Source organism: Dermacentor albipictus, chromosome 5, assembly GCF_038994185.2.
Source record: "Dermacentor albipictus isolate Rhodes 1998 colony chromosome 5, USDA_Dalb.pri_finalv2, whole genome shotgun sequence".
Lineage (NCBI taxonomy): Eukaryota > Metazoa > Arthropoda > Arachnida > Ixodida > Ixodidae > Dermacentor > Dermacentor albipictus.
In genome coordinates this window covers 127,124,470-127,152,062 of record NC_091825.1, presented here as the reverse complement: position 1 = coordinate 127,152,062, position 27,593 = coordinate 127,124,470, and the positions used below count along the sequence as shown (strand labels likewise).

The 27,593-nt window shown below is 46.5% G+C and overlaps 2 protein-coding genes across 4 annotated transcripts in view; one reads left to right on the top strand and one right to left on the bottom strand.

The window, feature by feature from the left end:
• LOC135913935 (rho GTPase-activating protein 18-like) overlaps window positions 1-27,593 on the top strand; it is a 226,377-nt gene that overhangs the window by 114,820 nt on the left and 83,964 nt on the right. The gene's annotated exons all lie outside the window — the stretch shown is intronic.
• Window positions 5,760-27,593, bottom strand: part of LOC135913934 (uncharacterized) — a 35,154-nt gene continuing 13,320 nt past the window's right edge. For both annotated transcript variants that reach the window (XM_065446630.1, XM_065446629.1), the window contains exons 2-4: window positions 18,345-18,676; window positions 9,920-10,120; window positions 5,760-8,167 (exon numbers count right to left, since the gene is read on the bottom strand). In XM_065446630.1, the coding sequence (XP_065302702.1) occupies window positions 7,861-8,167; window positions 9,920-10,120; window positions 18,345-18,505 (669 nt within the window). In that variant the 5' untranslated portion in view covers window positions 18,506-18,676 and the 3' untranslated portion in view covers window positions 5,760-7,860. The remainder of the gene's footprint in view (window positions 8,168-9,919; window positions 10,121-18,344; window positions 18,677-27,593) is intronic.

Sequence of the window (27,593 nt, the reverse complement as noted above, 5' to 3'; positions counted from 1 at the left end):
TTTCTGGCGCTTGCAGCGCGCAACAGCACAGCCTTGGAGATCGGATATTGTTACTTTGATGGAGCCGCGCTGTGCTCAGCAAGTTGAGTACCAGAACAACAACTGAAATCTAACTGGCACTTTTTCTATGCCATGGCGATTCCCCGTGCATATAACTATTAAAATTTACATTTGCTTAGGAATTATGTTAAACCTCTGTTAGTTATCGGATTGTTATTTGTCCTATTATTCTATGATTTATATTTTATCGGAGCGTTTTTGTTCTTGTGCATTACCTCTGACTGCCAAAATAGGGTAGTGGAAGAGGTAGGCGAAGATCATGAGGGGGAATATTGTAGTAGCCAGAAGTTCAGACAGTGGAAGATGCGAGGGTGCAGGCAAGCAGAGGGGTGAGACGGGGCAGGCGTTTACCCTCCGTCGAGGCTTCGAATGCCTCCGAGTTGAAAGGCATATTTTTTAAGATCGTTATAACAAGAATCGCAAAATTCGCAAGAATGGCAAAATGTGGACGATGTGCTCAGTTAGCGTAAGCTATATATATATATATATATATATATATATATATATATATATATATATATATATATATATATATATATATATATATATATATAGACAGAGAGAGAGAGAGAGAGAGAGAGAGAGAAAGGAAAAAAAAGACGCTTTACGCTTTCTTGGAGAATTATCATCTGCCAGTGACGCAATGCTTTTGGTGCAAAGAGCAAACGGAGCCCTAATCCTGGTAATCACTTACATGGTGCCTTATTCTAGCCTGATGGCGGTGGGAGAAAGAAAGAAAGAAAGAAAGAAAGAAAGAAAGAAAGAAAGAAAGAAAGAAAGAAAGAAAGAAAGAAAGGGCGTGTGTGCGTGCTTCGATGAAGCTGTGCCGTATTTCCTTTCCACCTATTTTCCCGTAACGGCAAATGGATCTTACTATCTCCGTACTGTGTAAAACCGGCGTGACAGTGTTATGCGCGAGCAATCTGTCATCTGGCGATAATAATGATTTCGGTGGCACCATTAAAATGTATCTGCTATACGATTGTGCGAATGATAATTTTGAGACTGAATCGAATCGAATATTTTTTTTTAATTTGAACAACTTTTTGATACGATTAAACTAAAATGGTGTGCACATCCTGTGTATGCTCACTACGTTAACAAGCTTTCTCTAAATAAATTGGACATTGTAAAGCTTTGTTTGTGAGGACTATGGCTTCCTCGGCGATGTACAGCGCGCTCCATATTACGTGACTTCTTTTTGTTTTGTGTCTACTACATGGCCGGATGATGTTTATCTCACTTATGCTTCAATTTTATTTCTGATCATGCACGATTGTCAATTTAATGTATCTTCGAAACCTGTCCGAAAGTGGTACATACTTACGAATGGTGGCTTCGATTCGAAGAAGGCCGCATTGGATTCGCGTGCTTTTACTTTGCTGTTTTCATTGCCTCTTGTAACTATCGGTTCTTCTGAACATGCAGGAAAGCGAGAATTTGCGGACATGCGTAAGGTGCGAGAACAGTCAAGGTTATAGATAGTTCTCCCGTGACGTCACGCACGCCATGTCTAACCGTGCTTTTGATGCCGTTTCTAACCGTCCTTTCGATGCCGTTTCTAACCGTCCTTTTAATGCCGATGCCGTTTCTAACCGTGCTTTTGGTTGGATATTGCGGCCACGATAACGTCAGCGCATAAATATTTCGCGTACGTTGTCTCGACTTTTCATGAAGACTGGCTTTTCACCGGGTTATCATGGTTATCGATTTGCAACTCGGCGCAAAACGTGCGTGTCGTGCTGTCACGTATAGACGTGACAGCGCCAAGATGGCAGCCACGATGACGTCAACACAAACCGACCATGTATATTTTTCCCTACGTAGGCTGTTGTTATGTGAGCTTATTGGCCACGGGAAATTATTCATTCTGTAAAAGAAAGAAAGAAATAAAAATTACCGACGATTACGTTACTTCCTAATGCGAAATTTGAGCGCAGCAAATAAGCTGTTTCACCTTTTCGATAGATTGAGCCAAAGAAATGGAGCAACACATGTATGCGCTATCACAGAATTTTTTTTTTATTTTTCACACGTATTCCTTTAACAAAGACTCCACTAACAGTTCTTGACAGTCATGAAGGAAGCTTTGTGGTCGGAGAAATAGACTGATATATGTTCGACTTGGTACACCAATGCTTGATTCTCAAAGACGAGATCTATACAAGTGCCTCGCGAGGTTGTCACAGCCGTGGGACGCACAGGGCGAACGGCAGCGGCAATTTCGGCTCGGGCGGTGCACATATACAGATCCGCCGCCACCGATCTGGCTCTCTGATTGCCACCGCACAGGGGTTGCATTGGAGGAGGAGCGAAGAAAGGAATTAAGTTCGAGCCGGCGCTTTGACAACCGGAGACTCGCAGGAAGAGGGGGGAGGGGGGCGGCGTGTACACCCAGCGGCAAACGATGGGGGCAGAAGCGCGCGCAGCAAGCGGACAACACGATAAAGGGAGGAGGAAAGAGATAGCAGCGACTGACTGATGCCGCTGACGCCGATAGTGAGTCAACCCCAGCTGCGGAGTTGGTTTCAGGGACAACGCCGCCGATGCCGACACAAACAATATGATACCCTCGCTTCCGCAGCGCTAAGAACCAGGTCTAGCCGTGGGAAGGTGGTCACGTATTCGTCGACGTGCCGGGGCCTACGTGAAATAACCGGCGCGTCGGCAACTGAAGAGCACCCTATCCGCCACACAAGAACAGGGGGGGGGGGGGGACCTTTCCTCCTCTTTCTGCATGGCGGCGACGGTGTTCTATGCAGTCACGTTATCTTGACTCTCTAGCGGCGTCAGCGGCATCCAGCGGTATCAGTCGGTCGCTGCTAGCGCTGGGGGGATGAAAGGGGGGCGGAGCTGGTTACGAGGCCGACGACAACGCCGACGACGACGCGAAACCCAGGAACGGACGCCAAAGAGCTGCGCTCTAAAAAGAAAAGGTAGATGTAATTAAAATATTGCGCTGAAAGTGGGACCTTGGTGTTTTGCGCTTCAAAAAACTGCTGTTGGTTGATGATATTTCGGTATGTTTCACATGCACTGAATAAAATTTGCGGTGAAGCAATGCATATTAAACAGGCTATCTGTATGGAACCGAATCGAAAACAGAAAAAAAAAAGTTTTTATTTTGGGCGAAGTGGCACGGAACGGGAACGTTACGATTTTTTTGCTTCAGTCCTGCATACAACATACGCATGGATACATGCATACAATGACGTTTTGTTTAGAAATTAAGTGGAGCAGCAGTGCATTTTTACAGCAACTTGATGGCGCATATGTCGTAAATGGTGTCATCCACACAATTCTTTTCAAGTGGATATGCCATGCAGTCTCACCCGCTAGAATTTGTAAATACTAAATTGCAATATGTGCCATGAGGCAATTAGTTTAAATATATGTACCACGAGGCAATTAGTTTAAAACTTCAATAGTGAGCTTTTGTCAATCAGTTGATTATGCATTTCAGTTTATTGTGGGACTAATGTCCGCTGCTTGAGTACACCAGTTCATGGACTGAAATTGTGCTATCTGCCACGCACAATTTTCAATTTACGCCAACGGTTTCAAAAATGTTTGAAACCGTTGGCGTAAACACATTGTGTAGATTGCATATGGTTGTTTGCTTCTCTCTATGTCTTTCCCGCACCTTTATAGTACATATTGCGTTGTCCGCAATAAAATTGGTTGAAAGCCACCGATTCGTGCGCCCTTATTCTCTCTCGTCCTGTCCCACGCGCCGTTACTTTTTATTATAGCATGCACGAACGGATCCAAGTCAGCACTCCTTTGCATACCATAGGCTATGAGGCGCATGCACAATGTCATCCGCTATACTGCAGCTACCTCGCTTATACAATTTTTTGCGATATTTGTATATTCAATCATTACATTGGATCTGCTTGTGTTTGTTCTTTTTTTATTTCTTCGTGCTCTCTCGGGCGGTCGTGCACGCGTTTCGTCCGTTGTAGGAGTTGAGGACGGACTTCGGGATGCGAAAAACAAACTTGGAGGGATTTATTTTACATTATTTACAGTGAGGTGAGAGTCAAGTAACAGTCGTACAGTCATTACGGGCCGGCAGCAACTCGGACGCTGCGGCCCGCGGCAAGAAGTTCGATAGAGGTGAATCAGGGAATGCTCTGGTCTCTCTGGAATGCTTTCCGCGTTTCTGCGCTTCTCAATTAGTTGTGCTGTGATTCGATGTGGTCCGGGGGAACTCGAAGTAGGCGCAGGAAACAGCTCCATATCTAACACCGTGCCACCTGTTCTCACTTTCTAGCTTTCTGCGAGGTACACGTGACCCAACTGGAGCAACGCAGCGGCTCGAAAGCGCCGAGCTGGGCAGCGGCGGAGCGGGACGCATAGATGTGTACACACGCGCCGCATTCGCGCGCAATTCTCTCCTCGCGGCCGCGCACCAAGTGCCTGAAATTAGCTTCCGAGTGCGAAGGCAACATCGTGGGCCGCGGAGCGCGGCTACCGTCCTTCCTATTTGGTATCAAGCCGCTTCCGTTTCCGCATTCTGTGGCTCCCTTTTCTGTCCTTCGCTTTGTATCTTTTGGCTGCTCGATTCGCCCAAGAGGCGTTGGCGTAGCCCGGATAATTTTTTTATTCTTCTTTTAATGCGGTAACATTATATGTCAAAGTGGAAAAAAAATGTGTGGGTGGTGTAAAATGTGGGAAACCACTCACGTGGCATATATATAATATATATAGTGCAACTGACGGTGGGCTTCTCCGGACTACCGTCAGGTGCACTTTGCTCCTATGAAGGGGCAGGACGTGTGTCGAGTGAGCTCCGTGAACAACACTTGCAATGTGATTAACGCGGTTCAAATGGTGTATCTGGGACCACAGAGAGGTTCAACGCAGTGCTAACGCATTTCTCTCGCGTTTACCGCTAAATCGCCAGTGAAGTTTTGTCTCTTCGGCCATGGTGGTCGGATGAACCCTGGCAACAAGCGAATCTCCGTCTCAAAATAATACCTTTGCTCCCCTTCCGCAGTAAGTATATAGAACAAGGCATCGTGCACGTTTTCTTTAAAAACTAAAGCAGCCCACGCCAATCGGAATATTTTACACGAACATATGTCTCGTTTGACGTGAACATACCCTTCCTACACCTTTTGGGACGTGACTGTGTTCAAAGGCGTTCAAAGGAACACTGAGCAAAGGCGTTCGAAACATGGTCGTCATCGTTGATCGCATCGCTAAAACGGTGAACGCCACACAGGTATGATGATAGTCGTAAAATTACTCTACTCGTTTCTTATGATATTCGTGCATCTAAATGCACCAGTTGGGGCCATCCCAGCAATTCTGTCATGGGACAAGGACTTGTACAAACGATAACGAACACAATTGTCCGCAAGAAAAAAAAATGGTGAACGCCAGCAAGATTAGTCCGATCCGTTCTTGTTTCAGTGTACAAGCAATAACGAGAATTTTTCCTGAAGTCAGAGACGTTGCGAATTCGAAGTGGGGGTGGGGATGATTTCTTGTCAAAACGCATTTGGCACGCGACCCGACGAAAACGACAAATCAAAGTGCACCTACGATAACCACAGCCATGGTCTGTTCGTCACCTATGTATACTTACCGGCAACCACAAAGATTAGTACAGTCCTCTGTTCTTTCGGTATACAAGCAAGTAACGGGGATTTTGCCCAACATCAGAGATGCTCTTAATACGAAGGGGCGCGTTTCTCCTGTCAAAGGTACTTTTTATTGTCCTTATATGTACATACATAGTTCCAGCTCTATCGCGATACGCAGCTTCTGCACTTCCTTCTCGACGCGTCGGCTTCTGGCGGCCGGCCGTTCCACGGCCAGTCGCGCGAAATGTGGGGCAAAGAAAACAACGGCAAATTATTCACGCGTGCGCAGAATACATCACTTTGCCGTGGCCAGAGACGCGAGTTGTGTAGTCACGCACCAAGGAGAGGTCATGCGCGTCGCTATATAGTTTCTTGCTCTCGTAGATACAGTGCCTGTGCAGATCCTCTTCCACTGCATGCTGAACCGGCATAGGGCTGGGCAAGCAGGCACGTCGCTTCCAGTTCGGTCTTCCGCGAGGATCGAGCCGGCCGCAAGAGTGTTCACTGTAGATCTGAATCGTCAGCATTCCGCAAATGGAAGAACCGCGTTCGTAAACGCCAGCAGGAAACTCGGGCGATAACTTCGACGTGGCCCCCATTTCCCGTCAACTTTGACTCGACGAGTATATATATACCGTGTGGATGTGCATTATGGGTCTAGCGTTCGTCTAGGAATTTAATACGCCAGAAATATCCGGCGTCTTATGGCTGACGCCATTTTTGGTGAACGTAATTCGTGTTTTCCATAGCACGTCTTGGATAGCAAATGGCAGTTCATCCTGGATTTGATATCTACGCAATGTTATAATGAACTTATAATGAATTTTAATTATGTGATTTCGTAGCAGATGGTGTCCCATTTAAGTGGATTCCTTCCCTCACGAAATCTTTTTTTCTAAATGAGCACTGTGAATAAAAATTAAACAATAAAACATTCATGCACATAGCGCTAAACAGTGAGACTGATCGTTGTGAGGATATAGGGTAAAATAATCGCTCGAATGTACATGAAAGTTTGTTGAATTAATAATGGTGCCGACATTCGTGCATTTTTAGAGTGAACATGAACAATCATGGGGGTGGAGGGGGAGCACAATATTGCACAATATCAAACACTGCTAACAGAAGCATGGTTTCCTGGGCGAGCTTGTATCCCATTCTGCAGGCGAGCTGCCCGAAAAAAAGGAAAAAGAAAAAAAACATTTATTGCGAAGGCAAGGAAGACGGACACAGGGCTGTGTCCGTCTGCATCAGAAAGGCAAGTTGGGCCATTTGGTTGGGTTTCATACTAAGGTTTGTTACAGCACAACCTAAGACAAGGACAACAGAAGGTACCTCGTAGTTTTGTACCTTCTGTTGTCTTAGGTGCGCTGTAACAAACCTTAGTATCAATCTGTGTCCGTCTTATTGCCTTCGTAATAGGCCTTTCTTGGAGCTGCTCGCCTGAAGAATGCCAACAGGTTGTTGTGAGCGGGCTACCTTCTATAACACTTCTGTACGCAGCTCGTTGTCGTGACTACAAATGCAATGAGTCCGTCATGGCGACAAACTCTCCAACGTGAAGGCGTTGGACACCAACGTACGCCGAGTCCTTCCTCCAAACGACGGCTTCTCTCCGCACTCCAATCCGCTCTGGTGCTTGATGATTCTGTCCTGCAGCTCAGCAGGAATCCGTACCGTCCAGAATGTCACACGTGAACGCCCCGCGTCCCGTCAGCTCTGGTGGCCACGCGCCCAAACTCTCGCATCATCATCATCATCACCATCATCATCATCATCATCATCATCATCATCCTGGTTACGCCCACTGCAGGGCAAAGCCCTCTCCCATACTTCTCCAACTACCCCGGTCACTCTCGCAGTTGACTTCTTCCCGGGGAAGCTTTCATTACCTGTCCCTTTTAGCGTACTCCCTTCACTGAGGCAATTTTACGGCGTTGTCTGTTCCCTACTCGTGAGAACTTAAACACGTGACACCCCTTCCTCGCTACAGCCTCCTTCCGACGAGGGACGGATGGTTCAGCCATAGCGGAAAACTGTTTCAACCTCGCGCGCATGTCGTCGACGCAGCGTCGGAATGTCTTCGCCACCCTCCCTGCAGTCCGGAATGACAACGCGTGTGCAGCTTATTCAACGGTTGGTGGACGGATTTGTGCAGTCGTCGTTCCGTCTCGAAGAGAGCCAGGGTGCCTCTTCGAAGGGGGGGCTAACTCTTGAAGTCCTGCCCGTCGTAGGTGAATCCCATGAGCGTGTGCCCCTTGTACGGGCCGAACGCGTACTCCGGGTACATGAGCTCCTTGCGGTACGCGGGCATTAGGGACATGTCCGGCGGCACGGTCAGTGGAAGCGTCAGCGGGGGCGGCGTCGTGGTGCGTCGGCTCTTGCGGCGTCGCTTGACGATGCGCCTCAGCGAGAACCCCTTGGGCGGCGGCGGCGGCGGTGGCTCGGTGGTCGGCGGTTCGGGTGGTTCGCGCGCCCGGATTTCCACCGTGATCGACGGGCTCTTCTGGTACCTGCGAGGGAAACAAAAGTCAGTGCAGGTCTACAGCTTCGAGCAAAGGTAACGCCGAGATTGCTTTCTATAGAGGCCGTGTAGTGGGCTAAGCAGACGTGGCTCGCATTAAAATAATAATAATAATAATAATAATAATAATAATAATAATAATAATAATAATAATAATAATAATAATAAACGATAATAAAAACTAGAAGGAGAGTAAATGTTAGACGGAAGAGCTCATACCTGCTGATATTGAGATGCCCGATTCAACTTCACACGTTACTAATAATCTTTCTTTTTTTTTTAAAAAAAGTTCGCTGCTTGCTGTCGTATTGTCCACGATTGCGCCTTTAATTCTTGTCGTCTTCTGTTGCTGCCGGACCATTCATTAATAAAGTTTCTTCTTCTGTTGCTATACGAGTTGTATGTCTGTAAAGATAGCCTTACTTATATATATGCATATATACATATAAATGTGCGTGTGTGGGTTTGCACGATTTGTGCCCATCGCGTAGATAGGGCAGGAAAACAAAAAGAAACTGAGTCCGCCATCAACTTGCCCAGGGAGGCATTGCCTTCCATCGACTTCAGCTGGACGTTGAATCGTGTTGCAACCTATTTTCTTTTTTGTTCCTTACCTTGTTTTGTTACGGCATGTCCCCGCCGCATGTACTACCGTCTCATTATTTGTTTTTAATTTTCGTTGCCCTTTGTAGTCGTGAAAGACGCGAATTTTCTGCTTTTTTCCCCCTTTTCTTTTAATGTCAGGTATCAGCCTTGTTTTCCGTGTGCATTTTTTCATTGCATTGTGCTGCTGTTCGCGATACCTTTGACGCTGCAGGAGTGAGTTGTAACTTTGAGGCTTTTAGCTGGTGCTCCTATTTTGTTGTGCTGTGCAGAGGCAGATTGCTCAGTAATTCGAAGAAAAAAAATTATGATGTCGCAAGCTAAATTTATCGCGAGATGTCATAGCCTTTTTCTGATCGAGTGCGCGAGTTTAGTTGAACGTCGTCTTTAATATTGCTAGCTCCTCTTGGGCACGCATCTCCTATGTGCAAAGCCGTATACGTGCATAAAAAGCGGTTACGTGTTTGGCATACGAGGCAACGCCGGCTACTGGCGCGTATGTGTACCTAGAGCCTTATCTTAGGACCCTTGAGTGACTTAAAAGTTCTACTTTCAAACCATCAGAATAGCAATGGCGGCACGGGGTATGTAAAGGCTGTGTCGCGCTTTAGATGTATGTTACGGAGACTCCAGCAGGAAGCGAGAAGGGATCGGGTAATGGAGCGGGAAACTTACCGAAATTACGAATGTTCCCTGGGAACATTTTTTATAAGCAGCAGAAACACGTGACTAGAACGCTGAAAACGGTCCTGGAAATAAAATCATGCCTCCGATACACTGAAGTTGCGAGTTTTCGCTAGTCTTTCCGTAACAGTGTTCCTAAGGAATGCCTACAGCACGCTTCGGTATGGTGATTTAGTTCAAATTTCGTGCTCAAATATGTGAAAGAAAAGAAGAAAAAAAGAATCTAAAAACAATAAAATACGTTGAGAATTGGTCGCTCGGCATAACAAGTGCTTGCAGCCATGCATGCTTTGATCTCGTTCTCGGCCTTTGTAATAAATTATCGCTGTCTCTCGATTTCACCGAAAATTCGACTGCTGCGTAAAGCCCTCGTGTCCGCGGCTTAAGGTGAAATCCCTCTTATTGCTCCGTCGCATAGCTCCGTGGTGTTTCGCCGGGGGTCGAAGCAGCCCACCTGTGCAGGTCGTAGTCTCCCTGCTGCAGCTTGTAGTCGTCGTGCTGGTGGTGCTGGTACTTGACCCCGAGGCCCTCGTCGTACTCTTTGTTCTGCTCCTTGGAGTTGCTGCCGCCGAAGGTGGCGTCGATGCCCACCTTGAAGCCCGATCGCAGGCCGGACCCGTGGCCGTTGTCAAGGTCACGGTAGATCTTGATGGACCTGCGGGCCAAGTTGCAACGGCAATGGCGGTTTACCGAACGAACCGGTGTTTGGGAAACTCAGGGTGGCGACCCCTCGGGAAGGTCGCATCAGATGCAAATGGAGGGTTGTGAAACGGCTTCAGAACGTGAAAAAAATAAGAGTGCGGCGTCAATGAAATCATAATGCAATCGCATCTGGGTGCGTCGAACAATACCGCAATGAAGGTTGCAATGTTCGAGCTCTCCTCTCCTTTTGAGAAGCTCTGCTTTGACAAACACCTTTTTTTATAAAATAGTTATTCCTGTTATCGTGCCCTTTTTCGATGTCAGGTTGGGTTCTAATCGACGTAGTTGATTGAATTTTACTGCGTTAAATTTCGAACCTAAATGCCAAGATACTTTTATTTTTGCGTAATACTGGGGAGGGAGGGGGTGAGTGTGCTTTCACACTTAATAAAAAATTAATGGCTGCCACGATAGAGATAGGGGAGGAAATGGATGGACGCGGCCTTGCGATGATCTAAATTTCTTGGTCGCGGGATGGCAGAGTTCGAAAAACATGCCATAAGCCTGTCAGATAGAGCTCAAAATCAGCTGCAGTCCATTGCGCAGTCGATACCCGTGCCTTCGCGCTGCTTTTTATGTTCCGGTAGAGATTGCATTATCACGCTTGCTTCCAATTTTATACTCGTGTCACCTGTCACAACGTGTTCTCGAAGCTATGCTAACCGTGAGCGAAGAACGATATCGTATAATAACTTTCTCCTTCCCCTTCCCCCAGTGCAAGGTAGCAAACGAGAATCTCTTCCGGTTAACCTCCTTGCCTTCCCCCCCTCTCTAATAACTGCTGGTCAAACGCACTGAGAATCATATGCCCTCATAAATGCAAGTGTCTGGATGATGGAATCGGAATAGATTCACGGCAAGGCCTCGTCAAAACACTGGGCAGCTGCTAGGTTAGGCTACCGCAAAGTTAATGTTAATGATGTGTGGTCTGCTAGTTTTGGCTAAACAGCTTGTGTTATGCAGACTATATTAATTTGAGGGCAGTTTTGGAAAAGAAGCAGTCAGAAGCACTTGTCTAGTAGTGCTCGGCGAAGAGGACTACCATCTATGAAACCGGGTCGGAGCTTCTTTTTCGTTGCTTGCCTGGGAATAAAATGCCGGAAAATTAGGCTGGTTGGTTTGAATTCACTTTGAAGAGTATCACAACGCAAACAAGATATAAAAAAAAAGACATGAAAGAAGGAATGAAGGAGAAACGAACGACTGAGCGCGGCCCGTAGTTTGTTTCTTGTTTTTGTTGCACTGCTTCTCAAGATGCCTAACAGTAAATGCAATCGGTAACTTGGTTGAGGGCACATCGATTCGGGCGCCCTAACATTTTGTTTGATGGTTTGTCTTTCTTTCAATGTAATTTGTTCAAGCAGTTATATTTTATAATTGATGTGCATTGAGGGTAAACTCATTTTCGGAATGAAGAAAGAACTTTCGATCCAATATATTTTGAGATAGCATCAAACGTAAGTCAATAACGTAACGATTTTTGCAGAAAGGTGTGGAATTTCGTGAATCCTATTTAATAAAAATAATTGGTGGGTTAGAGGGAGCTCCACACTGTTAGCTTGTGGGCAGACAGTGATGCGCTGGCGTGTTTTCTCTGCTTGCTGTGCAAAGTGTGCCTTACTGGCACAGAGGCACGGTTGTCTTTCCTTGAGTTTCTGTCCACGCGAATGAGGTGTGCGTATACATAATAGACGTGAGTCGGACAAGCGTGTTCCAAACTAAATAAAATGACATTGTTAAGTAGAATTAATGTGTTCGGCGCCGTATAATTAGAAAAATTATTTAGAAGCCAGTCAGGCGTACGGAAAACGCCATCCAGACTGGCGAGACCTTGAATGTGGTCGGAAGAAATTGCAACCGTAACACCTGTTACGCCGTTCCTAGCGTTCTCAGTTTAGCGCAGTGTGAGTGATGAGTTAAGTGACCGGTCGTAGTGTGCTACATCATGCGCGTAGACGACGTATGCGATTCGGCGCTGCTAGCTTTATACCGTGCAACGGAGAATCTGTAACAGAATCGGGAAGCTTTTACCGTCTTGCAATCACCCTGTATTCGGATACTCTGGCGTATGCGGTAAGCACTGGTGTATTGCGGCCAAGTTCCACTCTCTTCGCGAATGCATTCATTGTTCTCCATTGAGATTTTAACGAGCCGTTGTTGTTTTTAGGTTTCGCGTGCACTAAAGCACCAGGGATACTGACTATATATAACGCCTATTGCAAATAACTTTTCGGCTTTGTCATCCTTACATGACGTCTTCGATGGGGAAAATTTGGTGATCTACCGGTTGTAAGGAGGACACCGAAGGTCTCACTTTGGGCATGGTGTCTGTAAATCTGTGCTTCATTTTACCCAGCATGTGTGCTACGTATTCAATCGCGAATAGTATGAAAGGATATAATTTACTTCAATTTAACTGCAAAGCGAGGCATATCATGTTGCCGCAGAAGCAGTCAGTCTTCTCACCAGCGCTGCTAGTTGAACACGGTTAGTCAAAGGCATGAGAGTCGTTCTTAATCTGCTGGAATTTTAAGTGCAGGGCGATTCGTTATAAATAAATTTCATGTATAAGTAAGTGACGACTAGATGGAAAAATGCGTCAAACGCAATACTTGTAAAAGCGGACTGAAAGGTTCTGTACAATCGGTAGCCGAAAGAGGGTTAGTTGCCTAGGATGCAGCGAGGGGAAGGCGGTCCGCTGCCGGTGGATACAGCACATGTGTTGCTCAAGGCGAACGCGATTTTTTTCGCCGCAATAAAACAGGGGTCAGCACTCGGTGTCCCCGGCTAGTCTCGCTTTCAAGGACTGGTTCAGGGACTTCGATAACCGGTACGCGCAGCATGACATGGCGGATGAATAAAAAACAGGCACCGCGGAAACCAGCAATGTGGCGGAACAGTAATGGCAGGAAAACTTGACTTCAAGGTTGCTTCAACGTATAAGATAGATCATGAAAATACAAATAAAGCTTGTGCGAGTTCTTGTGGATGCTGACTCTACCTTTCACGTGGCCAGTGGCGCGCGCGCACGAAGGGAATCGACAGTCAACATCCGAGCAGCCGACTAAATCCGGAAGAGATGGATTTGCGCGCGGCCCAGTGGCGTAGCCAGAAATTTTGTTCGGGGGGGGGGCTACGCCACTGGCCCAATATATATATATATATATATATATATATATATATATATATATATATATATATATATATATATATATATATATATATATATATATATATATATATATATATATATATATATATATATATATATATATATATATATATATATATATATATATATATAGCTGCACGTTGCAGCTCAGCCTCCTTAAGAGGAAGCTTTAGCTCGGGTGCTCCTATTTAAGTACATGTAGAAGGGGAATTCGTTTTTCCCTGCAACCACTTCACCAAATTTGAGGAGGTTTGTGGCATTTAAAATAAAAAGTTTAATTCTAGTGACTACTGGCTTCGACTTTTTCATTTAGGAGGTCAATTATTAAAAATTGGCCAAAATTGAAAATTTTCAGGAAACGAGACTATCAAGTTTAAAACTCCGTGACTCAACAATGAAAAATTATATCACAATTCTGTGAATTGCATCGAATAGTACATCTACAGCGGACAAAATAGATATGTTACACATGAATCTTTAAAAAAATTTAGTATTGTGGAAACGCGGCTTTTGCAGAACCCTTGTACACAACGTAACCAATTAACGTAATATACAAATTGACACAGCAAACTTGTCCGCTTTGACTGTTATAATAGATGCCGTTTACAGAACCACAATGTCTGTTCTTCATGCATAGCTATTAGTTTGTAAACGCCGTGCTTCTATTTTTTCAAACTTTCGAATTTTCCAAAATATTTTAAACAAAATTCAGGCCCTAAATCGAAGTTCTGTTTCCAACAGACACTAGGATTTAACTTCCTCTCTCAAATGCAACCAATTTCAATAAAAGCGATTAGCAGGATTATCTCAGAAAAGCATTTCCGCGTTTTACAAGTATATGAATAGACTGCGTCGGATTGGGCCCGAGCTAAAGCTTCCTCTTAAACAATTTGTCAAGGGATCAAATACATGAATAATAACTGCATTGTCATTGCCAAAGATGCTGCAAACGAATTCTTGAAAGCTACGCTCTGTAAATACAAGTAAAATATGTATGTTTTTTCATCAAATACTATACTCGTATGTGCCCAAAATTGTGCCCAACATAACTGACGCTAATGCTTCTATGTTTTTTGTCTATTTATTAAGTAAAGAAAATATCACACGAACTTTAGAACTATATCAGTTCGAAACCAGGAAAGCAGTGCATGCCGCTGATATAAAAAATTAAAAGGCAATGAACTGAACAAGTTGAGGACAAATATCTTAATGAAACTTTGTCATCCAAGAACCGTGCTTACATTCTTGTATATATGCAATGGCCAGTGAAAAATCTCAATGACGCTGTCGTTTGTTCCAATGTATTCGCAGGAGTAGCTGTCCCTTGTCGTGTATCGTGAGTAATTACACCGAAGTTATAGTCGCGACAGAGAGCACGTATAAAAAGCAGGAGTTCTGCAAGATATATGAGGGCATGTTAAATGAATGAGCCAACAACGGGGTACTTTATTTAAAAGCAGTCTTCATGAGAATTTAGACATTTGTCCTATTGACTAACGAGTTGCGTGATTCCCGTCTTATAAAACTCCTTGGGTTGCTGCTTCAGAAAGTCTATCTGGTTCCCTTGAGCTGTTTTTTCGGTTGCCCCAAAATTTAGAAGTCGCAAGGTGACAGGTCTGAGCAATATGGCGGATGTTGCAGCGTTTCCCACTTGAACTTTGCCAGTTTTGTATTAACCACATAAGCGACGTGGGGACAGGCATTGTCGTGGAACAAGATGACCCCATTCGTCAATTTTCCACGTTGTTCGTTCTTGATTGCGACACGCGGCCGTTCTGGCGTTTCACAATATCGGAAACAATTGATAGCTTCTCAAGATTTAGCAAATTCTATCAGTAATGGACCCTGTCGATCGAAAAAAAAGTAAACAACACCTTTCCAGCGGAAATGATGGCCTTTACGTTCTTTGGGTGTGGTAAATTCGAATGTTTCCACTGTAAGCTTTGCCGTCGTGTTTCAGGCCCGTAGTAGTGGCACCAAGGTTCGTCCCCAATCACAGTTGCAAACAAGAAGTCGTCATGCTCATTGTGATACCCGATCAGATGAGTCAAGGCAGCGCGAAACTTCTCCGTCTTCTCGCGATGGATAAAAATCTTGGGGATCCATTGCGCACCAAAGAGCCGATAACCGAGAAGCTCATGAATTATGGCGTGAACCGAACCGTGACTGATGTTCAGACGGTCTGCCAGTTCATCGATGCTTATCCTCCGTTCTTGTTTCAGCAGCTCATGGACCTTTGAAATTGTGTGGGGGGTGATTGCACGATGGTTCTGGCCCAGTCTTGGAACGTCTTTGCAACGTCCTTTGAACCGTTTGCTCCAACGCTTCACAGGGGTCAATGAAATGCAGTGTTCAACGTACACGGCAGTCATATGGTGATTAATTTCTGTTTTGGAAACACCTTCAGCTGTCAGAAACTTCGCGACACCGAGTTGTTCAACTTTTGAAGTGTCCATTATGTGACGCAACCATATTCAGCCCAGTGTATGAGAGCCTTAAAGAACATTTATCTTCACACCTGCGTGTCACTTTTGTAAATGAGACATGCCGTTCTCCTACGCGCATGCCTCGCAGATAATGAACGGAACCATTATTGCGCGGTTAGGGTAGGCTCACTTTCATTTGACTCGCCCTCGTACATTAGAAATGCAAAGATACAATGGGATATGCAAATGCGAAAATACGGCTTGATAAAGGACAAAAAAGTGTCACTGGAAACAAAGTTCACTGCATGTATACACAAAACCTCGCAACAAGATATTTAAGTATACGTATAAGTCTCCAAAGAGTCTATGTATGTAGCTGTATAAGTTAACTGTATATAATGCGTCTAATAACTGTATAACTGTAATAACTGTATAATGCGTATATAATACTGTAATGTCAGTAAGTAAGGAACTGTATATAATGCGTCAAACAAGGCAAATAAACATGTTGCACAATCATAGATTCAGTGAATCCTAGATTCCGCCCCCATTCCATCCACTCCCCCCGATGTATTGCGCGCGACGGAAGGCGGCGCGCTTGCTCCCCGCTTTTCTCCTTTGCGCACACAAGACTGAGCCACCATCGTCGGCTCACCCATTCCACCTCCCCTCCTACGCTTTCACTCGCACATACAGCATGCAGCGCGTGGTCACGATGTTATCACCCTTGGACTTTATACGAAACATGAGGGCGATGGCAGGAATGCGCCTGGAGTGTCCATATAATTGCTTTCGCAATAATATAATAAACGTATCCGGCAACTGAAGCGTCCCGTCGCCCATTACTTTCCGCAAAAGAAGTATCAAAATCGAACTTTCACCATGCGACAATTCGCTGCGCCCCAAGAATGTATTTTTTTTCTAGGAGGCGGAGGCACCGAAATGAAAAAAAAAAAACGCATAGGAAAGTATGTCGGCCAGAATCTAATGCCTACTTCGAGCACCTAATGGGGCTACGGAAGGAATACCGAAGAAAACATGAGACGCTTGGTCCACTGAGAACCAAACGCATACTGCTCAGTATCCTACAGCGGCGAAAGAAGACTTTCCGGAAAGGTTCCGCTCAAGGAATGCGGTGCAATCCTTCGAATCCCCACAGTGATGGCGGCGAGCGACCATTGTTTTTTTTTTTTCTCGTCTGCTAGCCAGACAGCGTCCAAAACTCTGTCCGGTGAAAATCCACTCGGCCAGAGCAAACCGAACGCGCACCGAAGCGTACCGCACGGTGGTTGGGGCCATACGAGAAAAACGTATGCGCTCTGGTTGGCTCTGGCAGCTCGCGGGTATAGGGTAGCTAGAAAAAAAAAAATGAAGAGGCTCAATGTGTCCTCGCGAATAAAAGTCAAAGTAGAAAAAATAAATAAGAACGTAGTTACTTTGGCTGGCTTTAGTGTCTTGACATGGATGTTCTGGCGTAGGTTTTAAAAAAATGTTGATATTTTTTATGTGACATGACGGCACAAATGAACCACCTCAACGCTTCGTCTCATTGGACCTCGCTGCCTGCTTGGTCAACTCGTCTGCTAGTGTGTTGATTTGGCTTGTCTCGTTGTATGTTCCGATGTAAGACTTTAGAAAAGTCAATAGACCTTTGGCGTCAAATGTTTATAACAACATTAAATCCACAAAGTTCCGCAATTGAAAATCTAAAGCACAACTTTGGAAATGTCAATGCACCTTTCACATCAAGAGCTTATGAGATTTATACCCATAAAGTTTCGCAATTGAAATCCATGCGCTCCATAGATTCCGTGGCCTCAGTGAGATGCCGCGGCGAGCCCGCTCACCATCAAAGCGCCCTTGAAACTTTGTGCTCGGATGGGACTGCTTGGCGTTATGTGACTCCCAGTGTATGGGCGTTGCCACGAAATCCAGCCCGAGTTTGCAATCTTCGCGGTTAAATGTCTTTTCGAGCGTCAAAAAGACATTCTAGACGAAATCCAGAGTGATTTCCGGCGCCGGGGGTCGCTTTGGTCGGCGGTGCATGGACAGCACGAAAAAATTTCGGGGGGGCTGAAGCCCCATAAGCCCCCCCCCCCTGGCTACGCCCCTGACTCCCAGTGTATGGGCGTTGCCACGAAATCCAGCCCGAGTTTGCAATCTTCGCGGTTAAATGTCTTTTCGAGCGTCAAAAAGACATTCTAGACGAAATCCAGAGTGATTTCCGGCGCCGGGGGTCGCTTTGGTCGGCGGTGCATGGACAGCACGAAAAAATTTCGGGGGGGGCTGAAGCCCCATAAGCCCCCCCCCCTGGCTACGCCCCTGGCGCGGCCATATGTCATATATACTGAATGCATTGATTCCGTCAGGTAACGGAAACTAAACCGTACTACGCTTGGCTAACACTTCGTAGAGAAACGCCGAGCGCTGATGTGTCTTCCTCTGCCGTGGAAGCTACGGCTTGAGTGTCCGCCTCGGGCGGGACGGTTACGGGAAAACATCCTGCAGGAGATGTCCGCGCACTTACTTGCTACACCTAACGAGCACTACAATTCTCGAGATGGGGCTGTCCTTCTTACGGCTTGGGTATCATGGAGCCCAGGGTGCTTCGACGCAGGAGCATTCCGAGCAGGACGGCCTCGGCGCCGGCCGCCAGCCACAGCGCCAGCCACAGGGAGAGTAACCGGGGCGCCGCCGTCCACACCATCGCCGCCGCACCGGTGGTGGCTCCGAATCGCATCGCGTTCGCTGCAGTCTCTGGATGTGGCGGCCGTGCGGTTCGCCCCCGGCGCTTCCTTTATGGCGGGGGGGAGGCCGTGGCCCCTCTCCCAGCCACCACGACGTGGCCGCCTCGGGGGTCGGTGAAGGAGAGTGAGGAGGGGGGACAGCGCACTTTCGCCGCGCACGCAACCTGCGCAGAAAGAAAAGCAAAGAGTGAGAATGGGGCGTGAATGGCGTACCTGTCGAGCGATTCACGTGACCGTTGCGACGATTGCGGGATTGCCTGTTACGAGACGGTCCTCGCTGCGCGTCACTGCCACGGAGGGAGAAGGAGGGGCGGATGTGTTGGCGAGAGGCGACGCCACGTCAGGAAAACATTTTCATTTCATTTCACTTATTTACCCTAAGGGCCAAATATCGGGCATTACGTGAGGGGGGTGGTGATTATAACAACAAGAAACTTCAAGGGGGCGTTATAAGCATGAAGTATGAAGTATGAAGCATGAAAACACAAATTAAAGAACAGAACTGTTTCAGCATTAAGGAGATACAGTGCAGTGCATTAAGGAGATAGAGTAGCATGACGTAATGATTATATGATGCAGTAACACAAGATCGAGCTACCACACTATTTAGAATAATTGAACAAATACATGACAGTGATCAAAAGTAGTAGGGCGCTCAAGCGGGATAACATGGTAGTTTAGAAAAGATCAGCTGGTATGGCAGGTATGCTCATTAAGCTAGTCTTGTAAAGCCGATTGGAAAGAAGATAATTCCTTAATGTTGACAATGAATTGCGGAAGGGCGTTCCACTCATTTATTGATAAGACTAACTTTCATCTTTAGGTTGATCAGACTTCAGCACAACTTTGAACTGACTGAACTTGGGACCATTTTCTGAGTCAAAGGCAGTCGGACCGTGGCCACATCAGTCGCTGGCTCAAATGACTATCCGTGCACTGTTGCAGTTATTGACGCCCACCGGCCTGAGTTAATGTTCGTAGTACTCCCGTGCATCCTTCCGCGTGCGCGCAGTGTCCGCATACACACTCTCTCTCTTTTACATTTTCTGCTTGAACTTTTCTTACCCCCAGTGTAGGGTAACAAATCATACGCTCGCTTGGTTGACCTCCCTGCATTTCATCTCGTTTCTCTCTCTCTCTCTCTCTAATCGCCGAGTAACCATGTCACCACGACTCTCTTTTATGACAGTGTTTGGGGTGAAAATGCTGCCCGAACAACGTGTAGGTTTTCACGGTACAGGTTTCTCCGCTAGTCACTGTTAATGCGGCGCACGAAGTCGCGGATTCGATTCACACTGCAGTGGCTGCATTCCGTTAGGGGAGAAAAAGAAAAGAAGGAAGAACGCTCGTGTACCCTGCTGTGGGGGCACATTAAAGAACCCCCGGTGGTCAAAGTTAATCCGGAGTCCTCCACTGCAACGTGATTCTTAATGATACCTTGGTTTTGGCAAGTAAGATCCCAGAATTTGATTACTTAGTTTAATGTGTTGCGAGTGTTCTGCCGCCCGAAACGCACAATTCACCTATAACATTCCAAGCCATGTAATCCATTGTCATGCGTTCGAGAAGTACATACAAACGCAAGGAGCAGTAATTGGAGCAACCCTTGCTATGTATGGAACGCGCGAAAAGGATGTGAAACAAGTTTCACTTATCTAAAACGTTCACGAAAATGACGCAACATGATGTTCGCGCGTCAAACATCAATTAAGTTCAGTGCCTGGTGGAGACATGTGTGGGACAATGCTATATACGTGATTGCAGGAACATCGATCGGTTCGATCTGTTTGTTTTTCCCCCCTCAATTATACAAGATATAGTCATTACATAACACCTTAATCTGATAGTCGACGTTTCGTTTCCAACCATTGTTTTCTTGTACCTCAGAATTTTGTTACAATGATACGATTATGGGACTCACAGTAGTGGGGGGGAGGGGAGCGGGGGACTCTAGATTAAGTTTGACCTCCTGGAGTTCTTTAACGTCCACCCATTGCACGGCATATGGGTGTTCTTCCACTTCGCCGACATCGAAATGCGGCCTCCGCGGCTGGGATTTGATGCCGCGCCCTCGGGCTTAGCAGCGCAGCGGCAAAGCCACTACGCCACCGCGACGAGTTTGTATCTCAATTGCATTCACGTACGGGGCAATGGCGAAGACGACAGCGTTTATAGCGTGGCTGCAGGGAGAGGAGGGAGAGAGTGCAATTGCATAGGGCTGTAATAAATGAAAGTAAGCAGATGTAAAAGAGTGAAATATTAGAAGTAGTATTTAGAGCGATAATTATAATTTATGGGATAAAAAAAGAAACGAGGATTGACGCTTAATTTTTCACTGTGATTCTACACCAACTGTTCCAGCATTTAACGGTTATACAGCATATACGCGCCCTGTCCGTCGGTCAGCCGTTTACCGTTGCAAACGCGGCGGTGCGACAAGCGTCTCAAGTTGCAGGTTTCCGACGCCACCACTCTGCGCATTTTGGACAAGCGCCACGAGGATGCGCTTCGGTGGAGGCCAACCGGGCGGCTTTCTATGCGCATGCGTAAATATGCGAGCGAAACTTGTGAATAAAAGAGAACTATGCTTTTCGACCCACTTTGCTACGATGCACGCCCTGTTCTTTCCTTTTTCTTTTAACGATTTACATTTCACGTTTTGGTTACGCGGCTAGCACAGATAAGAAAAGTTGCTCTTTGCTTTGAACTTAAAGCACGCTTTGCCATTCCTCGGTTAGAGCACACCTCTTCACGCTTCTTCGCTACCCGCTGAATCGGGTGTGTACTTACACTTTCAGATTGTATGACCTGAACCACGGGGGGTGAGCCGAAATATGACAACATGCTTACAAAAAAAAGTTGTGCGTGGCGAAGGTAAAAAAAAAATAACGAAAAAGAAAAGAAGAAGGAAAGGAAGAAGAAGAAAAAGGAATAGAATTAAGGCCGGGCAACGGGCGTAAACTGGATGTTCTGCTTATTTCCTTACTCCCTTCTTACTAGTTCTTCAACTACATCATTCGCCATCTTCTTGCGCATTTCCATTCGCCGCTACAGCTCAGTGGCTGCGGCGTTGCGTGGCGTAGCACGAGGACGCGGGTTCGACTCTTGCCGCGGCCGCCTCATTAATTCCGGAAGGGGCGGACTGAAAATAGTGCGCTCGTGTTACCTGCATTGGGTACAAATATATCCGCAATAATATCCGGCGAGATACGGAACCAGCAGCAGTCACACTTTACACAAGGGCCTTACGTAAAGAAAGCTTGTCTTTTAAACTAAAGAACCGCTGGAATAGAATTTGGGAACGCGGTGACGGTTATGAGCCCTAAATGATCGAAATTCATTCGCAGCTCTGCGAAGCGCTGACGGGGCTTCCGAGATCTGCAAAAGCGCGATGCTTCCCCGTCGATGTTTCCGCGACAATGATCTTGAAATGTAGACAGACGCATGGGTGAGCAGTGCAAGCCATTCCCTAAGAAAGTAAGTAAGTTATAAAAGAAAGAAAGAAAGAAAGAAAGAAAGAAAGAAAGAAAGAAAGAAAGAAAGAAAGAAAGAAAGAAAGAAAGAAAGAAAGAAAGGACAGCAACTGCACGGGAATTCGTTTTCTTTATAGCTTGCTAGCGCAAACCGAAAAATAAAAAAAAGGCCTGCAGGAATGTAAATAATTAAAATTTATGCAGATGTGGGAGTCAATATTATGCGAAGCATTTTACTCGTAGCTTGCTATCTAGCTAGCATCGTTCGGGGTTCCGCAATGTGTTACGATGAGATGTCGCAACGTGTTTATGTAAGGCGAACAGCTACGTGTGAACGCGATCGTGTTCGATGACAACCACAAGGTGACGGCATAATGTAATGTAAATATAGATGACGGCATAATGTAATGTAAACATAAGACGCTGTTTTCTGAGGCATATTCTGACTTGCGACCGACACAGTGTTCAGGCCGCTTTCTTTCATCACATTCCTCCTAACTGAGAGAGAGAGAGAGAGAGAGAGAGAGAGAGAGAGAGAGAGAGTCAATTTTGCTATGATACAGCCCGGAGCTTTATTACCTGAGCCTAAGGTGTATTTACCTGAGCCTAAGGTGTATTTCAAGGTTAAGGAGAGGTAACTCTATCGTTTTTAGCATGACTGATGGGTTGGTTCCTAGCTCGAAGTCAGTTTCGAAGAGTGAGCTTAGTTTTCCTTATGTCTAATTATCAGCAACATGAATCCAGCAGGACTTTCCTATTGATAGCTGGGGGCCAACAGTTTTTGTATATTCAGTGAACACATCAAGAGCATTTTGCAGCTTGAGCACACTGCGTATCGAGATTCCCATACGCTGATCAGATTGTCATGTGATCAGCACAGATCAATAACTAAACTCTACGCCGCGGCACGGCCGTGGTCGTGGCCACGCGCGCATACCTGCAGTTTCGGAGCGCTCCCGCCGAAGGTGGCTTCTGACAATATCGCGTAGAAATCCTATTTCGCCACATTACGCGTCGGCTGTAGACGGAATTTTGGTTAAGGAACATGTACGCCGTCAATGAAACATGTCGTCAGCGCGATCATTTCGCCGAATCTCACAATTTTAGAAAGAAAGGTTAGTAGAAACGCGCCAAAGTGAGCAGCGCTGTTTCGAAGGTTGCTACATGTAGCGTACAGGCAGTGTCGGAAGCGAGGACTGGCTCCGTCGGCGCAGTGAGAAATCGGTGCTAGTAACGTGGCATTTTATCGCCACATACAACAGGTATGTCCTGATGTAGACGTTCTCCAAAACCGCGTAGTAGATACTATGTCAGCCTTACTGCTTCCTCTAGTTCCCCCAGCGCGCCTCGCACGTTCCAATAATGTGTCGTGGGATGCGATAACGGCGTCATTTTTGCCTGGCCACCTACGCGACTTCATGTGGCGTCTAGGGTGGCAAGTGCTTCCAACTCGGGACAGGCTGGAGCGGTGGGGCGTTGTCCCATCTTCGCAGTGTCCCAATTGCCCCCTTCAAGAATCCAATAAACATGTACCGCTGCAATGCGTCGTTGCCAGGATATTTTGGAGGGCCGTGCATACTGGATTTCGTGGCCTTGGAGTTAACCGCTTTATTACATCTGTCGCTGCTCACGTGGCCGCTTCACGCGACTTTTAATTGCTGCGGGGGCCTTCTGTCTATGGCGTAACCGGTGCGAGGCAGTTGCCATGGGACGTCGTCACCGCGCTCTATTTCCGCTTATGGGGAGGCTCTACTCTGAGCTACTGTCGTTTCTGTCGGAGGAGTTGTTCTTCCTTGGAGAAGAAGAGTTCCTTCGACAGTGGTCATGTCGTTTCCTGTCGGTGGCTAATGGACGCGTATGGCTGAATTTTCGTCCAGCCTGGTTCTTGTAGCCAGACCATCAGAATTATTCATTTAATGCACATAGAATGCAGGTGCCCGTGATTTCTGTGTGTGTGTCCTCTCGTATACATGATCATTTTTGTATATACACATCTCGTGCACATCACTTCAAAATTGTGTAAAGTGTTCAATCACATCATCATTGTATATAACCATTGTGCACACTGTATATATTGAAAATCATTTTGTACATGTGGCATTTAGTTTATGTGTAACTGTGCCTTTCCGTGGGTATACGTGTTTATATGTTGGTGCGTGAGGACTCGGACACTACTCGCGTTGACAACGCGCTGTGTTTCGTGTCTTACATGTTATCATCCGCGTGGAATTGTGCCGTGATTATGACTCAGTGTTCGTATCGTCTCTTGTCGAAATAAACTTTTTCTAAACACACGTACTGTATATATTGAACATCATTTTGCGTAATTTCCATAGGTTTGTGTGGTTATGCGTCCACTCGGACAATTCTGTCAAAACGTGCGGGAAGTGTCTCCTGGTATCTCCGTAATATTGTAGAGTTGCAGTGTAGTTCTGTGGTTCTGTCGGTGCGTCGTCTGGGTTGGACAGCTCTTCCAATGGCGCCCGGTTAGCGAGCTCTCAGGCTACCGCATTAGCGCGTTCATTACCATGAAGACAGGCGTGACCAGGTGTCCAGACGATACGCACCCTGTGTACCGCTGCGGGGTGTAATGATGCAAGGATGCGGTGCGTGTAGGGTGTCACCCTCCCTTGTGCGAAAGCACTGATTCACAGACCGCCTGCAGGCCTTTTGACACATGGGCCCTCAGGGATCGGTGGCATTTCGGTCGGTAAAGTAACGCCCCAACGGAAGGCACGTCCAAGGCATTGGGGACGTGGCGTGTTTGGCTTCAAATTTTCGAAAAATTGGAATTTCCCTAATAAGCAAAGCCTTCATAGAAACTGTTCTCCTTTGACATTTCTTTTGTACCGCCGGTACAACACATTCATGTGGTTTAGATATATTCACTTTCTGCAAACGTGGCTGTTTAGCCCAGCCTCACAGAAAGTGAATATATCTGAACCATATGAATGTGTTGAAGAGGCAAAAAATCCACGCGGAATCAATGGCGTACGAATCGCGTGCTATAACTGGTGCGAGAATTTGATTGGCTACGACGGTGGGACGTCCTATACCTATAGGCGTTAGCGATTGTCGCATTGGGGTGTAATTCGAAACGATCACTGCCCCAACTGTGGCCGAACAAGAACAACTTGTTACACGATATTCGAATGCGTAGCGACCAAATGTCGCCAAGTGCTCCCTTGGCGTCCGCGTTTGTTCCCGTGGTCGACACGAATGTGGTCTTTACTGTCACCATGTTCGTGTTGTGGCGTCGGCGATGCTTAGCTGAAGCCCGACGAAAACCGAAACGAGCCGCCTACCCGGCGCTACAGGAAATTCGTTTAATTATGGTGCGGTCTATTACGGAGCAGATTTATGCGTACGGGGAACAAGCCTTCCTCAGAAGGCGGCATACTCGCTTACTCGCTCGCAGTGAGGAAGGGCCAGATAGCTTAAGGTAACTTCTATCACAGCAGGAATAGAAGAAAGCAAGGGCTTAAGTTGAGGTGCATGGATGGATGGATGGATGCGAAACTTTAATAAGGTCCTGAGGTACGCGACTCAGCGCGCTGCGGGCCGCTCCCACGTTGGGACAGTCAGGCCTTGCCCGACCGCCGCATCGTGGGCCCTCTGGACAGCCCATAGTTGCACCCCGGCATCAGGGCTCTTGATAGCGGAGAGCCACTTGTCTTCATTGATTTCTTCTGTGCCTCGTAACGAGGGGCAACGCCAGAGCATATGATCTAGGCTAGCGATGTCATTGCAATGCCTGCAAGAACTAGTGGCATAGGTGTCGGGATAAATTTTGTGGAATAAAGCCGGGCTGGGATATGAGCCTGTTTGCAGTAATCTGAGGGTCAATGCCTGCGCTCTATTTAACTTCTTGTGTGGAAGGGGAAACTCTCTCCTGCCGAGATGAAAGTGCTGCGCAATTTCGAGTCAGAAAATTAAGGCGGCATCACGTGTTCCCGCTACGCGTACGTGTACAGGCAGTAAATTTGGGAACTCTTGTGCGTGCGTGTGTGTGTGCGCTTTTTTAAGCTTTTTTTGTTCTGTTGAGTGATCCAAACATTTGATGCTCAGTGTTGGTGTGCAGACGGAAATTGCCCTTTCTTTCCCCCAGCTCCAAAGCGTGGTTTTCAGTCAAAGCTTTGCGCTTACAGTATGACGACGCATTCAGAGCACGTATACCTTGTGGCAAGTGGGAGGTGTTGGTCGAATTCTGTTTTAAAACTGAATTGTGCCTCTCCTATATGCTAAAATCCGAGTCACTCGAGGCAACATCGACCAGGCTCTGTCGCTCAGTGGCTGTGGAGGTCTCCTGCTCAGCACGCGGTCGCGGGATCGCATTCCGATGGTTCCAGAACTAAAAAAGAAATATAAAATAAGGGAAGGTTGTGGGCCTCTGGTCCAAACAAAGCCTCTGGTTCAAGGCAAAAGAAGCCAGAATATCGACATTCATCTGGGGTCCTACAATACGCCGTCTATGATCGCAGCTTTGTTGCTAATGGACGTAAACAAACAAACAAACAAACAAACAAACAAACAAACAAACAAACAAACAAACAAACAAACAAACAAACAAACAAACAAACAAACAAACAAACAAACAAACACGCAAACAAACAAAGAAACAACTTGAATCCATCTAGGTTTTGGCTTCTGTTATGAAGCTTCTCATATGTATAAACGCACCAGTTCAACGCGAGTCTGCAGCAGCGCATCAGTTTCCCACGTGCATATTCTAAAAGGCGTCGAAATGGCTTCTCGCTACAGCAGATATCTGGAGCGTTGACTCGCATCCCTCAGAAAGCCGTGTCCAGTAACACCCAGAAGCGTAACCGTCCGAGCCCGGCCCGGTCTAGTAAAAAAGAGAAAGCTTGCTTCGACTTCTTCCGCTGCCGAGGCTTTCAACGCCTGCACCGTGGCATAGGAGAGAACGAAGCGCCTCTTTTTCGCGCGGGAACCCGTTGCCTCTGGCGGCAAGCGGAAAGCGCCGTGAGAAGCTGATGCAGAGCCACGGGTGTGCAGGCTGTTATCGCGAGTTGCGTGCAGTACGGAGGAGTGTGGTCGCAACACGCTTTGGCGTAGCCTCCTCGATCTCGGAGGCCACCGGTCTTGGGATTATAGTTTTCTACAAAACTTACGCCAGTGGGAACTCTGGCGCCAGTGTCTACGGGTGCTGCGAACACGGCAGTTCAGAGAGCATGGGGAATTGATAGACATGCGTGGGTTTGCATAAACATTGCCAGTCGGGCTTCAGCCGGCTTTGTGACTTCGCGAGTTGATCATTCTTTAATAAAATGTTTTGTTAGAAACGCAACGATTCGCATTCGTAGTCAGGAGCTATGAATTACGTTGCTGTGTTTAGAAAACAATGGGTACTCGGTAATTTAGAAAGATAAAGCGCGATGTATAACGCTCCAACAATGTTTCAACCCACGAGCTCGATTATGAGACAAATCCGGGTGCTAATCACGAGTAATGTTCTCGACATTGTGCAATTCCGCGATATCGTCGAATCCCCCATCTCGTCAGCTCTGATTGGCCCTGGGGAACGTTGCGGCACCGCTAATTGGCTCAAAATGCCGCCATTACAAAAGTTGACACTCTGGTCGAATAT